The sequence below is a fragment of the Echeneis naucrates genome, chromosome 6, assembly GCF_900963305.1.
Source record: "Echeneis naucrates chromosome 6, fEcheNa1.1, whole genome shotgun sequence".
Classification (NCBI taxonomy): Eukaryota; Metazoa; Chordata; class Actinopteri; order Carangiformes; family Echeneidae; genus Echeneis; species Echeneis naucrates.
In genome coordinates, this window is record NC_042516.1 from 20,480,238 (window position 1) to 20,493,803 (window position 13,566).

At 38.9% G+C, this 13,566-nt stretch overlaps 3 protein-coding genes across 3 annotated transcripts; 2 read left to right on the forward strand and 1 right to left on the reverse strand.

The window, feature by feature from the left end:
- Positions 1-775: 775 nt before the first annotated feature.
- tspan13a (tetraspanin 13a) lies at positions 776-4,490 on the reverse strand. Its single transcript, XM_029504634.1, has 6 exons — positions 4,297-4,490; positions 3,183-3,350; positions 2,867-2,947; positions 2,522-2,635; positions 2,287-2,403; positions 776-2,197 (listed from the first exon to the last, which is right to left on the reverse strand). Exons 1-6 carry the CDS (start codon positions 4,357-4,359, stop codon positions 2,123-2,125), a joined length of 618 nt encoding a protein of 205 aa, XP_029360494.1. The 5' UTR covers positions 4,360-4,490; the 3' UTR covers positions 776-2,122.
- Positions 4,491-5,451: 961 nt separating this feature from the next.
- On the forward strand, positions 5,452-8,409 carry LOC115045291 (C-type lectin domain family 4 member G-like). Its single transcript, XM_029504902.1, has 7 exons — positions 5,452-5,557; positions 5,983-6,060; positions 6,150-6,257; positions 6,337-6,531; positions 6,640-6,800; positions 7,435-7,547; positions 8,178-8,409. The coding sequence occupies exons 1-7, from the start codon at positions 5,518-5,520 to the stop codon at positions 8,329-8,331; spliced, it is 849 nt and encodes a 282-aa protein (XP_029360762.1). The 5' UTR covers positions 5,452-5,517; the 3' UTR covers positions 8,332-8,409.
- Positions 8,410-9,391: 982 nt separating this feature from the next.
- On the forward strand, positions 9,392-13,057 carry LOC115045292 (asialoglycoprotein receptor 2-like). Its single transcript, XM_029504903.1, has 7 exons — positions 9,392-9,523; positions 10,079-10,144; positions 10,417-10,515; positions 10,715-10,921; positions 11,564-11,718; positions 11,946-12,064; positions 12,698-13,057. The coding sequence occupies exons 1-7, from the start codon at positions 9,463-9,465 to the stop codon at positions 12,843-12,845; spliced, it is 855 nt and encodes a 284-aa protein (XP_029360763.1). The 5' UTR covers positions 9,392-9,462; the 3' UTR covers positions 12,846-13,057.
- The last annotated feature ends 509 nt before the right edge of the window (positions 13,058-13,566 follow it).

The window sequence follows — 13,566 nt, forward strand, 5'->3', positions numbered from 1 at the left end:
CTTGATCAGATTTTACTAACTGGCTGTCATACATATTTTGACCACTAGACTGGACAGGTTTCCTTTTTCACAGTAATTAATCATACTCAATTCACATCCTCCTCTTGGCTTTTTACAAACTAAATTTAGCATCTTCATTAAAATATTACATGTGATGTGCCCATTTAAAAACAAAATAAGCTCTGACCTTTCAAAAATCTGAAGTTCTAACAAAAATTCTTCACCTCTAAAGTGAAGACATTATTCGTTTGTCTTGAGAATCTCATATCAACATTATTGTGCGTTAGATCCAAAGCTACTGCTGCGTTTCAATTCTAGTCATTTTCTAGGTTGACTGTTGACTAACCTTGGATTTCTTTGCATCCCGCCACGTTGTTCTTCTGATGTCAACTGCTCAGTGGGCACCGCCTCTCATCGCATGACGCTGAAAGTAAAAATCCAACACACAATCAGTCAGCTATGTGTAGAAAAACCAATACAGGGATAGAAAGTGAAAGCATCAATACCATTAATGGATTTATCTTCAGTTTGTCATGCATTTAACTTTAGACCTTTCTAGTGCTAATGGATGTCTGCCTTAAAATTTGGACTACAATTCAAACAAATCTTTAAATCCGTAAACAACATACTCACCATGTGCTTCCTGCTGTCTTCTCTAAAAATGATCTTTGGCAGCGGAAGCAGCTCCAGACCTTTCAAGATGGTAGATTTTACAGAATTGTACAAAAATAAAATAGTGTACAACTTATGTTCATCAATAATGAAACTTATATAATGAGGTTCATCATTTATTTAAGTATTTAGTAAAATGGTTTCACATTTTGTCATCAGGTATACATTAAGAGTTTCAATCAAACAGAGGAATAAGTTTTAAACCCTTGAGGGCATTGAAAAGGCTCCACCCTGCCAGTGCAAACTGAGTGTTACCTAAATTATTCAGTAGAATTCATAACATGACGCAGACACAATGACTTTGGTGAGCATGTTGGCCGTGAACAGGTCCGACCAGCTGCACAGTGAGCGCAGTTCCTGGTGAGCATCCGGCTTAAAGTGAGGAATGTGAGCAGAGTCATGTGGTGCTGAGTTACAATCACTCAACACCGGATCTGACAGGCAAAGCAGACATGAACATTTCCTGTTTTTTTTTTTCCTCCCTCCAACTATATTCATTTTAGACAATGAAACATGATTAAAGTAAAAAATTAAAGACATAATTTACAAAAATAACAAAAAGAGGTTGTTTTAACGATATTAACCTATATAATGAAGTGCAACAGCTTAGCCTTTAATTCATCTTTCATTTTTTCTTTCTATTATGACATCCACCACCAAATCCACACGAGCACGACAGCATGCTCATGTAAATAATTCATCTGGGAGTGGTGCCATAAAACCACTATGGTGCTAACCAGCACTTTATTTGTTTAAGGTGTGTGTGTGTCTGTGTGTGTGTGTGTGCTGTGAGCTTCTATCACCTTGAGACGAAAGAAGCTGTAAAGTTAAAGCAGAAGACTAATACTACTCTGAAACTAAATCCAGGAATCAGTTCTAGATTAAAAAGACAGGAAGGCTTGTTCTGTCGAATATGAACAATGAACACTTTGTGCCAACTTGTTGGAGTTTTGAGTCATGTTGTAGTCAAGAAGTCAAATCGCTGACTTATCTGGTTTTAAGATCTTAAGTTGAGGTTGTACCTCGATGGTTTGGGGTTAAGAATCCGATTAGATTTTCAGCTTGGACAGAGTGAAGTTATTTTCAGTCCGACTGGCCTGTAGCTCCAGTAAGACAGACATTAGAGTGAGATGAATAATTCTAACTCTCAGTAAGTTGGAAAATAATCATACCACCCAAACCCTCTCCTATGAAGATTAATTAATATACAATTAATATACAACGCAGCAAAAAAATAAATCTGATCTTTCTTAGCTCACTACAGACAGCGATTGTGTTTGTGTCCTTGGCCTTTTTAAAGATGTCAAATTTTGGATGACAGTAAAACAAAACAACAAACAAAAAAAAGAATCGAAATTCTTGCTTTAAATATGGAAATATACAGATTACTGTAATTTACTAAATTAAAGAGAAGTGATTATTGAAGCGGAGTTTATTAAACTGTGAAGGGTTATAGAAACGCTCCGGGGTTTGATCGGGGGTCTTTGATATTTCTGTATCTGTAGGTGAGCCAAACTCCAAGGATCTGACAGAAAATACAAACAAACACATGTCAGCTTTCTGTACATTAACCAAACTTCATCAAACCCGCTGGATTTGTCCATTTTTACCAACCTCTGTAAAACTGAAGAAAAGTCCAACACCACCCAAAGCCTTTAGCACCTCCTCGGCATAGCTCTGGATTTGGGGTGAGCAGGGATTACACGATGGTGAAGATTCACTGAAGCAACTCTACAGGAAGTGGAAGAAAGTGTGAAATATTCATGAATCCCAGAGACACAGCCGTGCACGTGAAGATAAAGTTGCCGATGAGACGGAAAGAAAACAATCTCTCCGGCGTCTGACGTACCGCAGCACACGTGCCATTGTAGTTGACACTCGAGAAGCCACAGCAGTTCAGCCTTTTCTCCAAGTCCTGTTGTGTATCTTTAGATTTGTTCCATCCAATCTCCAGAAGAAGTTTCTGTCCAAAGGAGTCACACATTTGTTGATTATTTTTGTGTTACTGATCTACAATTTTACAAACGTCAGGCGGAGTAAAGAGTATAATATTCCTCACTGAGTCTTGATGGAATAGAAGTAAAATGTTGCATAAAATTATAATACAGTCGCAAAAGGAACCTGAAAATTATACTGAAGTAAATGAACTAATTCAATGTAAGTCACTAAGTCAGTTAAGAGAAAATAAACAAACCTGCTGATCTTTATTCAGGGCGAGACAAGCACAGGACACAGCGAACTGCACAATGAAGACCATGAACAGGATCATCATGTACTGGATCAAGTTTAGGAATCACATTAATGGAGCAGAACGCTGTTAGTGAAAGTCCCAGTCTGCCGTTTGGACTCTTTGGACATTTTCCTTTTCCCATGCAAGTAGGAAGTGGGTGAAGTTGTGCTCGAAAAATGTACGTTGCTTCAAACATCATCAGATCAATAATCCTGAACCAGTAAACTGAAACCCAACACAGGAAAGAAAGCCTTCCTTGACTCCAGGAATTAAAGGATACGAAGAAGAGCAGGATCTGGTGGTGCTTCAGGGCGCCGCACAGGCCCAGTAAGGCAACCAGGAAGAGGAAGACGCCCACGCCGATGACTCCCGCCACCACCCCGATGCTGGAGACCAGGCCAAACCATTTCCCCCACGCTGCCAATCCGATCAGCAGCAGGCTCACCAGCTGAGGAGGAAAACAGAGGGCAGAGTCGGGATTAGAGATGTCACGGGCCGTTTTTCCAACATCCCTCTGCAGCTGTTGATCAATAACAGTCTGAAAGATCAAACTCAGCAGGACATCCACACTAAAGATGATAAATACACAACATCTACCTTTGTTTTCATTTCAGCCTGCTGTCTGCAGCCCTTCAACTTCTTCAGCATGTTTTTTTGAATATAACATATCAAGATGTACCAGAGGCAAATTGAAGACGACAATAAAACATGAAGCGGGACACTGAGCATCATTTTATGAAGGAGGTTAGTGTGTCAGTAGTTTCAACGCACAAAAAGCGTGTCCATGCAGAAATCAGCATCCACGCAGCGTTTTTGTCATGTTAGAGAGAATCAAACCTGATTCTGTCCCGAACATTTCTAAACTCAGACCTGAAGTCTGCACCCAGAGAGGACTAAGCTTACAGTAAATCCTGAAAAAGATCAATCCTTCAAAAGCTACTTTCAGTTTATCAATCATCATCACACATGACAAAGAAAAGCCCCAAATGATGGCCCCAAAAAACTCCCATTTCTGTCAGTGCACTAATCCAATAATGGCCCAGATGGTGTTGCTCTAAGAAAAACACACTTCAGATATTTATATTACAGTTTGTGGAAGGAAACGGCTTTGACCTGAGGCCATCCAGGTAAAGACAGTTGGTCGAAGGATAGTATATATCTTTTTATTTAGCACCGAAACAGACTCGGGGACTTTCCGCTTTCTCTGTCTGTCTCTCTGGGGGACCGATAAAACAGCTGGACCGATCATCTTCCGCCTGTCTCACCTGTCTGTTCCTGCGGGTGTCAAACCATCCCGGACATCTCTCATTCCCCTTTCCGTTAAACTAACCGGCATTCCCGACACTTCCCAGCGTTTTCATTTCAGAGGCCACAGCTGTTCGCGCTGTGCTTACCACGTAGAGTATATTGAGTGCGCAGAGAGCGTTTCTGGTGCAGACGAATCCGCCACAAACCATCGCTGCTGACGGAGAACCGAGGTCAATGTGAAATTGTTGTCAATATTTTCCGGGGCTCTTTCGGGTGGACGCAGCTGTCGATGTTTGACGCTCTTCCGACACGCAGATCTGCAGCCTGACGCCAAAGACGCGGAGCGCTTCCGGGATGGATTCCTGCGCGCTGATTGGTCAGCTGATTTCGCGTCTCGGGAGTCCCGCCTTGTTTGTCGGTGATCCGGATCAGATGAACCCGGGTCATGTGTGTGTGAGATCTCAATTTTAGGTTTTTTTTTTTGTTTGTTTGTTTTGGTGAAGGTCTGTTGGATCCAAACATGAAAACAGAATTATATTTTAGATTTTGGTTTTGTTCGTTTTAATGGCTCGTGGTTGGTTTTTATTGACTTGAATGACAGGTGGTTTGTCAAAAACAATAAAAGACGTTTGTGCTCTCTGGTTCCCCCTTGTGGCTGAATTTCTTCCCACCAGATGTGTTGGATTTGTTTCAAAAACGTCACTGGTGGCGAAATGTACTTTCACAAAATGTTATTTCACAATATGTGTGAGTTAAATACTGAAGTCATGATGCAAAGGTAGATAATGAGTGTTTGGAGTTTTTTTTTTCCTTTTACCCAGCACTGACACCTCATATGTTTGGCAACATATGAGGTCAAAAGTCAAATTTGCATCACTTACTCTTTACCCCAAACCTGCCCAACATGCAGTTGGTTTTTTAAAGAAGTGGAGTCAGGAAGTCTGAGAACAAAACAGGAAGAATTTACCTGAATGTGAATGTGCAAAGATATTTGTCTCTTTTTGAATCTATTTCTGCCAGTGCAGCTGGAACAGATAAAAACGTTAGAAACCATTTTAAAAAATTGCGGATCTGCATGGAAGGCACTCATGATAACCAGCCGTTTTAGTGGAGAGATAATTTTATAATGATTTTAACTTTTTAGTTAAAACCCTGATCTGACCTCAAAATGGTGAAAAAAAAAACCTTTTCTGTCCAATCATATCCCCAAAAAGAAGAACTGTGGGTGATGAAATCATTCACAGTTGGCTGCTCTGCTTCTGCAATATGATGGAAACTAGAGCTTCCTGGACTGTATCTGCTGTTGTGCTGTGAGTTTATGTTTCTGTCTCAGCAAGAACATACTGTCTATTACAGACCTGAAAATAATGGAAGAAGAGCTGAATTATATCACGGTGGTGTTCGAAGGTAAGAGGAAAGCATATATTCAGAGTTTTTGTTCTTTGCAGCTTTAAACTCCACTGCTTTTACCGTTTAGTTCTCTTTGACAGCCGTTCTTGGAGAATAATTCTCTGGTCATGCGGAGATCTTACAAAATCATACAAAGTAGCTGCTGAACTGCGACGGTCTCTACACTTTGTAAAATGATATAAAACATGGAGACTCTGAGAGTTTTCATTCTGGTTTCACTACTTACATTAAACACAATTTACTGAGAGTATGTTTATTTGAATAGGATTTTCAATGGAGGTCTTTTTAGTTTTGGTATTTATTTGTGGCGCTTTACAAAAAGCTGAGCACTCTCTGGATCACTGACTTCTGAGGAGGTTTTACATCTCATGTATTCCTCTAAGCTGACCTCTGAGATCTCAAGGTTTAGTTTTATTTTCTAGGGCAACCAAAGGAGGTGGAAGGAATCTATGACGAGGTGACCACTCAGCAGAGATGTGACACAGATCCCGTCTTACAAGGTTCCTTTCAGGTTTATTACAGCAAAGAAATACATGAAGTATTTGCCTTAAGTTTGTATAACAAATCGATTCTTTGTTGCTCATGACAGTAAATAAAGAGAGAGATCTGCTGTGCACTCTGCTTTGTGTGGTGGCAGCAGGTTTGGCTGTTATTTGTGTCATCTTGGTCTCAGTCGTCATCGCCCTCAGCCTCCACTGTAAGTCCGTCTGTCACCACGGCAGCTTTGTCCGTTCAGCAGGTGAGTGGAACAGTAACATTGTTTTCCCCGACTGCAGTGAAGACGGTCATGTCAGGGCAGAACAATGACACCTTGGAGTTAACAGAGCAGAACCGGCTGCTGAAAAAGGAAAAGATGGATTTAGAGCGACGGACTAAGGAGCTGAGCAGAGAGAGAGACAGATTCAACTGGACCATTGGGGTCATCCTGCAACACGACAGCTTTTCAGTGAATGCCCACTGCCCACAGAAAGGTGGAAATACGGCTCTTTTGTAGCTCTCAGACTCACAGACTTTCATTTCAGTATAAGTTATTCCAAAGTAGTAACAGTAATGTCTGTCGTTGTGATTTTGATGAACAGTGTGCAGACCCTGTCTGGACAGCTGGGTGCCTTTCCAGTCAAAGTGTTATTTGTTTGCAAACTCTGATTATTCTTCCAATTGGATGACGTGGCTGCAAAGTCGCGACAAATGCAGAGAAAAGACAGCAGATCTGGTGGTGATTGAAAGCCAAGAAGAACAGGCAAGGCAAACAAATTAATTCTGAATTATCACACTCAAAGAAGCAACAAAATTACGCCACCGCTTTCTTCATCGATCAGTGGTGGAAGCTTAAAACCTTAAATCTTGAAATCCATCAGTGCTTAGTTACAAGAGAAGAAGATACACAGAGGTGTGACTTAATGAAACAATAATTTAGACACAATCAATGATTTGTTTGAATATTAAATATAAAAGGTCAGGCCTTGGACCGTAATCAAATCAAATCAGATTTATTTGTACAGCGCCAAATCATAACAAAGTTACATCAAGGCACTTTCCATAGAGAGCAGTAATATTTTGCATTGGATCCTGCAGTGAATAATGGCTGAGTCTATGACGTATGTTTGACCAAAGGTGTCACTAAAGATTATGAATCTTCAACTTCGCAACTTACTTTGTTTGCAACAAAAAATACAGGACCAGAAAATGGAAAAAAAAAAAAAAATCTTATTTTTTGAAATTCCATTCAAGCCAACTTATTTTATAAATCGGACTGTTTTTCAGCCTTGACCTTTGTGAAGCTTTCTTTTAGTGTTTTGCATGAAATAACCTAATGTTATAGACACAATTCTCAAATGTGTTCTTGAGAATTAACACTTGTATGATAAATGCAGGAATTCATCAGTAATCACACTGAAAAGTATAACGACGATAACCATGGCTACTGGATTGGCTTGAACAAAGACAGCACATGGATGTGGGCCGATGGAAGCAACCTCACCTTCACGTAAGCACGGAAACACACTTTCTTCTCGATTTATTCACATTATTTTATTATTACTATAAAAACAGACCATTGGAAAGGAGACTGGCAGCCTCTTCTCTCCTGCGTGCTGCGTATTTTACTTTATGTCAAAGGTCATGGGGGGACCTGATGGACACGAACTGAAAACCTTTCAGTTTTAGAAATAGGCACAGCGTGAAACTTCTACAACTCTTAAGCGGGAAGCAGCTGTGCAGCTCTTTTTGCAGTGCCTAAAAAAAGAAGAGGAAAAAAATAAATAAATAAATAAAAACTCCCCAAAGAGCCAAAGACTAATGGATCAGGTTTGAGGTGACCAGATCTGTGAGCAACGGTCCATCATCAGTCTGACTGCGTGCCTTCTTGAAAAGAATTAGACTTAATATGAAGCTGCAACCAGGATGAAAACATTAAAACAAGGAGCTGCATGTGTGAAAATGACAATGTGGGATTTTAAGGGCACGGCTGTTTATTGGCTGTGAGCTTTGTGCTAAGGTCAGATTGTCCCTCCAGTTTCAAGTCTTTATGCTAAGCTATGCTAACTTTTGGTAGAGCTTAACAAATGTATTTGCCAAAATGCCAAGCAGAAAATCATGTGAATTTTTGCCTCCATAGGTTCTGGAGCACAAATGAAGTTACTTCCTCGGGGTATTGTGTTCTGAGTTCGCCTCACGCAGATCCCTCGGGAAGCTGGAAGATTGCATGGTGCAGAATGAAAAACCGCTACATCTGTGAAACAAGAGCCTTAATCAAGCCTGATTTGGAATAAGTCTCAATATCAAAATGAACTATTTGACATTTTAAAACTTAAAGACTTAAAAAAAAAAAAAAAAAAAGGCATTTTCTCCAGAAGCTGCATGTATCAGCCCGAGTCTGTCATTAAAGAGATGAATAAATTCTGTCTGTCATTAAAAATGTGTATCTGCGCAGTTTGTGAGGATGCATTTGTCTTCCTTCGATGACAATCAAGACTTTTCATCTATAAATCATGTTTGTGCTGAATAAATGCTGGAATTTCTTTATACTCCTTGTCTGTATAATTACCTACATCTTTTCTTTTTTTCCCCGATGAGAACTTTGGTCAAAGGATGAAACTGTAAATCTATATTTGTATTATTTTCTGGCAGATTTCAAAAGAAAAAAAAAAAAAAAACCCAACACACTAACAAGGAACTGATTCTTCAGTACAGTCTGTGGAGCTACAGATTGATTTGACTCCTCTGTGCCACAAAGGTCCAAAACTAAACAAACAAACAAACAAAAAATAAACTACACCAACAAAAAAGCTATAAACAGCAAACGTATATTTACCAGATGTCGTGCTCCTTCATTATGAGGAACATGACCAGAGTATCGGAAATATTTCTTGTTCTGGAAATATTAAAATACGTGCTAATCTGTGGCTGAAAATAGTTCTGAAAAGAAATAACTTCTTTAAAGAAACCCCCCCCCCCGCCGCCAAAAATGAAGTGTGTGTTGAGCATGACTCTGCTGAACAGCTTAAGTGTTATGTCATCACATCACATTGTGTCACAGCTTCACTGATCATCATTTAATAAATCTATAGGTGAGAAAGTCAGGTGAGTAATTTCAGTTCTGAATCAGACACGCTTCTTTTGTAACAATAAAAAAACCTAACAAAAAAGCAGATTTTACAGAAGAAATGTGCTTGTGTAATCAGTGACCACAAGACCACGTTGTAAGTAGCTCCAGCATTACCTCTGTCAATGTGCAGTACAATTACCCAGCGTCAGGGGGGAAGTGGAAACTCTCATTTGACACTGATATTGCTGTAAATATCACGTCAGTGCAGTCAGACCTCTAAAGCGACAGCAGCGGCTTGTGTTAAATCCAGTTCCCTTTCACTGAAGCGACTGCAGCGGGCGAGTGATTCACAAGGATGGAGGAAGAACTCACTTACTCTACTGTGGTTTTCAAAAACGGTGGTGGACATCCCAAAGGTAAGGGAGTCCTGCTTTATTAACAGCAAAGTGGCATTCAAATGGTTTTCCTAGAGATCAACAACCAGTGATGGGAAAGTTAGTAATCAAAGTAGTTACAGACAGTTCAGTGGTAGTCCAGTTGTTACTGTGTTAGGGGTCTGGTTCATTCATAAAAACATATAATATTCAGTTTTAATATAAAGAATCTTATAAACTGTTGAATTTAAAGATCCATTGAATGGAAAATAGTTCAATTTCTTTTAAATACTGGTACATAAAAAACAATTGTAGTTACTTTCCCTGTAGTTTCTTTTATTATTCTGTAACTCATTTACTTATTGCGAGAAATAGGTAACAACTATAGCTATCACTTTGTTTTTGATAAAAACGAACCGACCTGATGTGTCCCCCCGTATGTAACATTTAAAATCACTGCTGAGTCGACACAACAAATATTGCTTGATTGGATGCAACTCACCTGTTTTATAATATATATGGTCTTGTTTCATTGTGACTCTGTCAAAAAAATCATTGCTTACATGTCCTTTTTCATTTCACTTTGATATCAACTAGAGAAAAATGAAGACTCGACTATTTATTCTACAGTGAAGACTAAAGGGACTGCTTCTGCTGAACCCAGTAAGTTAGAAAATCTGTTGATTCATTTTCAATTCACCTCTACACACTGCTAAACACACAACATAGTTTCGTCATCTTGTTATTATTTGAAACAGATTTCCTCCAAAAAGAGGTCTAATGGAGCAGTTTGAGGAGATAAACCCGATAAATCTAAATCTGCTCCTTCCAAACTGTTTGGAGTTATTTGTTTACTCATAAAAAACGCCCGTCATCATTATGACGACTCTAATCACAATCATGATTCTGAATAAAAGATTTTTTTTTTTTTTCAGAAATAGAGGGAGAACCACACAAGCACTTTTGCCTGCTGGTGGTGTGTGTGTGTATACTCTGTGTCCTGCTTGCGGCCTGCATCAGCACCATCATCTCCAGTGAGATTCACCTCAACAGACTGAATTTCATATTTTTGATTGGTTTGAACTATTTGGACATTACACAGCAAGGTTTAGACTTTTCATGGTGTGCAGTCTATCGTAAGATACGGTTTTGTAAAGCATATTGAGTCTCACATTACAGACATTTTAAAAGCTGACGGTTGCATGCTTCCTCTGTCTTTCATCATCCCTTCAGTCAGTGTGGTGATGAACAAACAGACAGAGACCTTCAAAGCAAACGTGAACAACCTGACAGCAGAAAATCAGCAGCTGATAATGGAGAGGAGCGTCTTAGAGAATAAGACAGAGGAGCTGAGTAGAGACAGGGATGATCTCAACTGGACGCTCAACATCATCCTGAAATTTAAATATTTTCCAGTCGATAAATATTGCCGGGACAAACGTGAGTACCTCTGAACTACTGAACAAATGTTTGTTGTAGCATAGACCTGCATGCAAAATTTAGGTACACTAGAGAAACTCTAGGTACAATTAAAAAAAAAAAAAAAACTACTACTACTACTACTACGACAGATTTAATGTCGGTGAAGAAATAAGGAATAAATGGGGCACCACAGAAAAAGTCAATCCGGATTAATCACTCAAAAACTGAATAGACTAAAAAGTAGGTTAATGCCCAAACAGTAAAATAAATATTGCCATTGCCTGTTTAGCACGTGAGGAGATTCAGAAATGGATTAAAATTATTGTGATCGTAGTGTAAAATTTCACATCACTCATTTTAAACTGAGACACCTCATGACAACTAGAGGTAGTATTTCCGCCCAGGACTTTGTTAAGACAAACATGAATGTAAAATCATGCTGGCTACATTGTAATTTGACTAAATTGCTGTTTTTTAAAGTGTCCACAAATGGCACATCAGGTTTACAGGCGGTCAAATTTCTAAAAATCAGCTTGTTTGATAATAGCAATCATGTTAACATCCTGTTTGTGACAATAACACGTGTCTGTATTTCGTGTTTGAAATAACATTGAATTCTTTTGTTTCTCTATATGATGTTTTTGAAAATCAAATTCGCAGAGTGCCAGCCATGCCGGCAAGGCTGGATTCACTTCCAAGGAAAGTGCTACCTGTTTTACAAGAAAAGCTATCCTTGGATGACGTGGCAACAGAGCCAAAATTATTGTAAAGATGAAGATGCAGATCTGGTTGTTGTTGACAGTCTACAAGAGCAGGTGAACAGGCTCGACCACCATGACGCCACCTTTCATCTTTAAAATAGTGCTTCAATTTAGACTGAGAGAGATTAAGTGCTAAATACAGAAACCGTTAAAAAGTGCATGAATAAATATATATATATGAATCAGCTTTTCCAGTTCAAAGTGAACATGGGGAGTGTAATTTTTCAACATGCCTGTGAAAAAGCTCATGATTTAATGATCTGCCATGCTGTGACTTTTAGGAATTCATCGCTAGTCACATCAAGTTCTACTATGACAATTTTCACGGATACTGGATTGGATTAAGAAAAAATGCTGAAGGAAATTGGACCTGGGTTGATAGACGCAGTGACACTCTGGGGTAAAAAAAAACAAAACAACATTTGGAGATACTCGTCTCTACTCAATGAGAAATAAGCATATCTGACTAACAACTACTATGGGGCCCAGAAAACAAAAGGACATCCTTGAGGCTAAGATGATGACAAGATTAGAACTTCTTTTTGTGCCTTAAAATATCCTTAAAAATTATTTTTGGCATTCCATTTGCTTTATTTAAAAGTGAGATGAGAAGACCAAAAAACATTAAAACACAGAAGTTGACTTTCTTATTAAAACTGTCCGTTAGCCTACTTTAACTTAGGCCGCAGTGTTAACGTGTAAGACTACACTACTGACACATTTACTTATGGATGTCCATTAATATGCACTGGCCCTGAATAAACAAACACTGCTGCTGGTGCTCAGCAGCATCAGCCACGGCGGAGGGAGGACTGCGTCCCCGCTTAGAATTGAATTATTTTATAATTCTGATTTTCACTCTAAGTAATAACAGATAACACATCTGCACATATTTCTTTCAGAGAATTAATAGACATCTTCACAAACTTATTTTATAATTTACTCAATATTGTTGCATCCTGTTCTTTGTAATCATCTGTGGTGGAAAGGTTATGAACGGTACTGATATTTACGTGTTGCGTTGTGTTTGGAGGTACTGGATGAAGACGGTACTCGGTGATGCTGGTCCATGTGCTCTGATGATCCCCAACCAGAATTCTACAGCCAACTGGGATCCAGCGTACTGTGGAATGTACAACAAGTTCATCTGTGAGAGTGACGCCCTGATAAGGGCCCATTAGGCAACTTGTTTGCTTTCTCAGTTCTCAGTATTATTGCTCCACATTTTGAATGCAAAAGTAAATTCATAGAAGAATATGGCACGACACCTTGAAAATGACAAAACTAACCACACGTGAAACACAGACAGGTCGATAAACTCAGATTTCAGTATGTAAATGTTGAGTGCCTCTATTCTTAAAAAAAAAAAAAAAGTGCACATTTGGTAAGTTGTTGGAGGTTTTTTTGGGCAGATATGTAGTTTGACAGAAGGTGAAAAGTGAAAATGAAAAATTGAAACCCAAGAAATTATGTCCAAGGTGTGTAAATATTTGATTTATACGGCAGATGAAAACGCATATCAAAAATTTGTTGGATTTGGATTTTTGGACTTTTTTGCTGTTGAGGTCATTAAAACTTCGATCTAAAAGAGAATTATCTTTAGTGGAAGAATGCTGTACATTATACAAATATTAGTGGTGGTGTTTGTAATGTCTACATCAACACACTGATGCAACAATCCTGCCTCTTGCTCCAGCTCATGTTGAGCATTTTAAAGAGTTTGACAGTTTTCACAATGTTACATAATGATGGATGAGTCCATATTTATTATGCAAAAATATGGTTAGTCTACATGAAGAACTCTTAAGCTTGATGATGTTTTGTACATTAAATCATTTATTGCAGAACTGCATGCTCTGACATCTGTGAGTCATACATATCACAGCTTCTTAATATGTATGA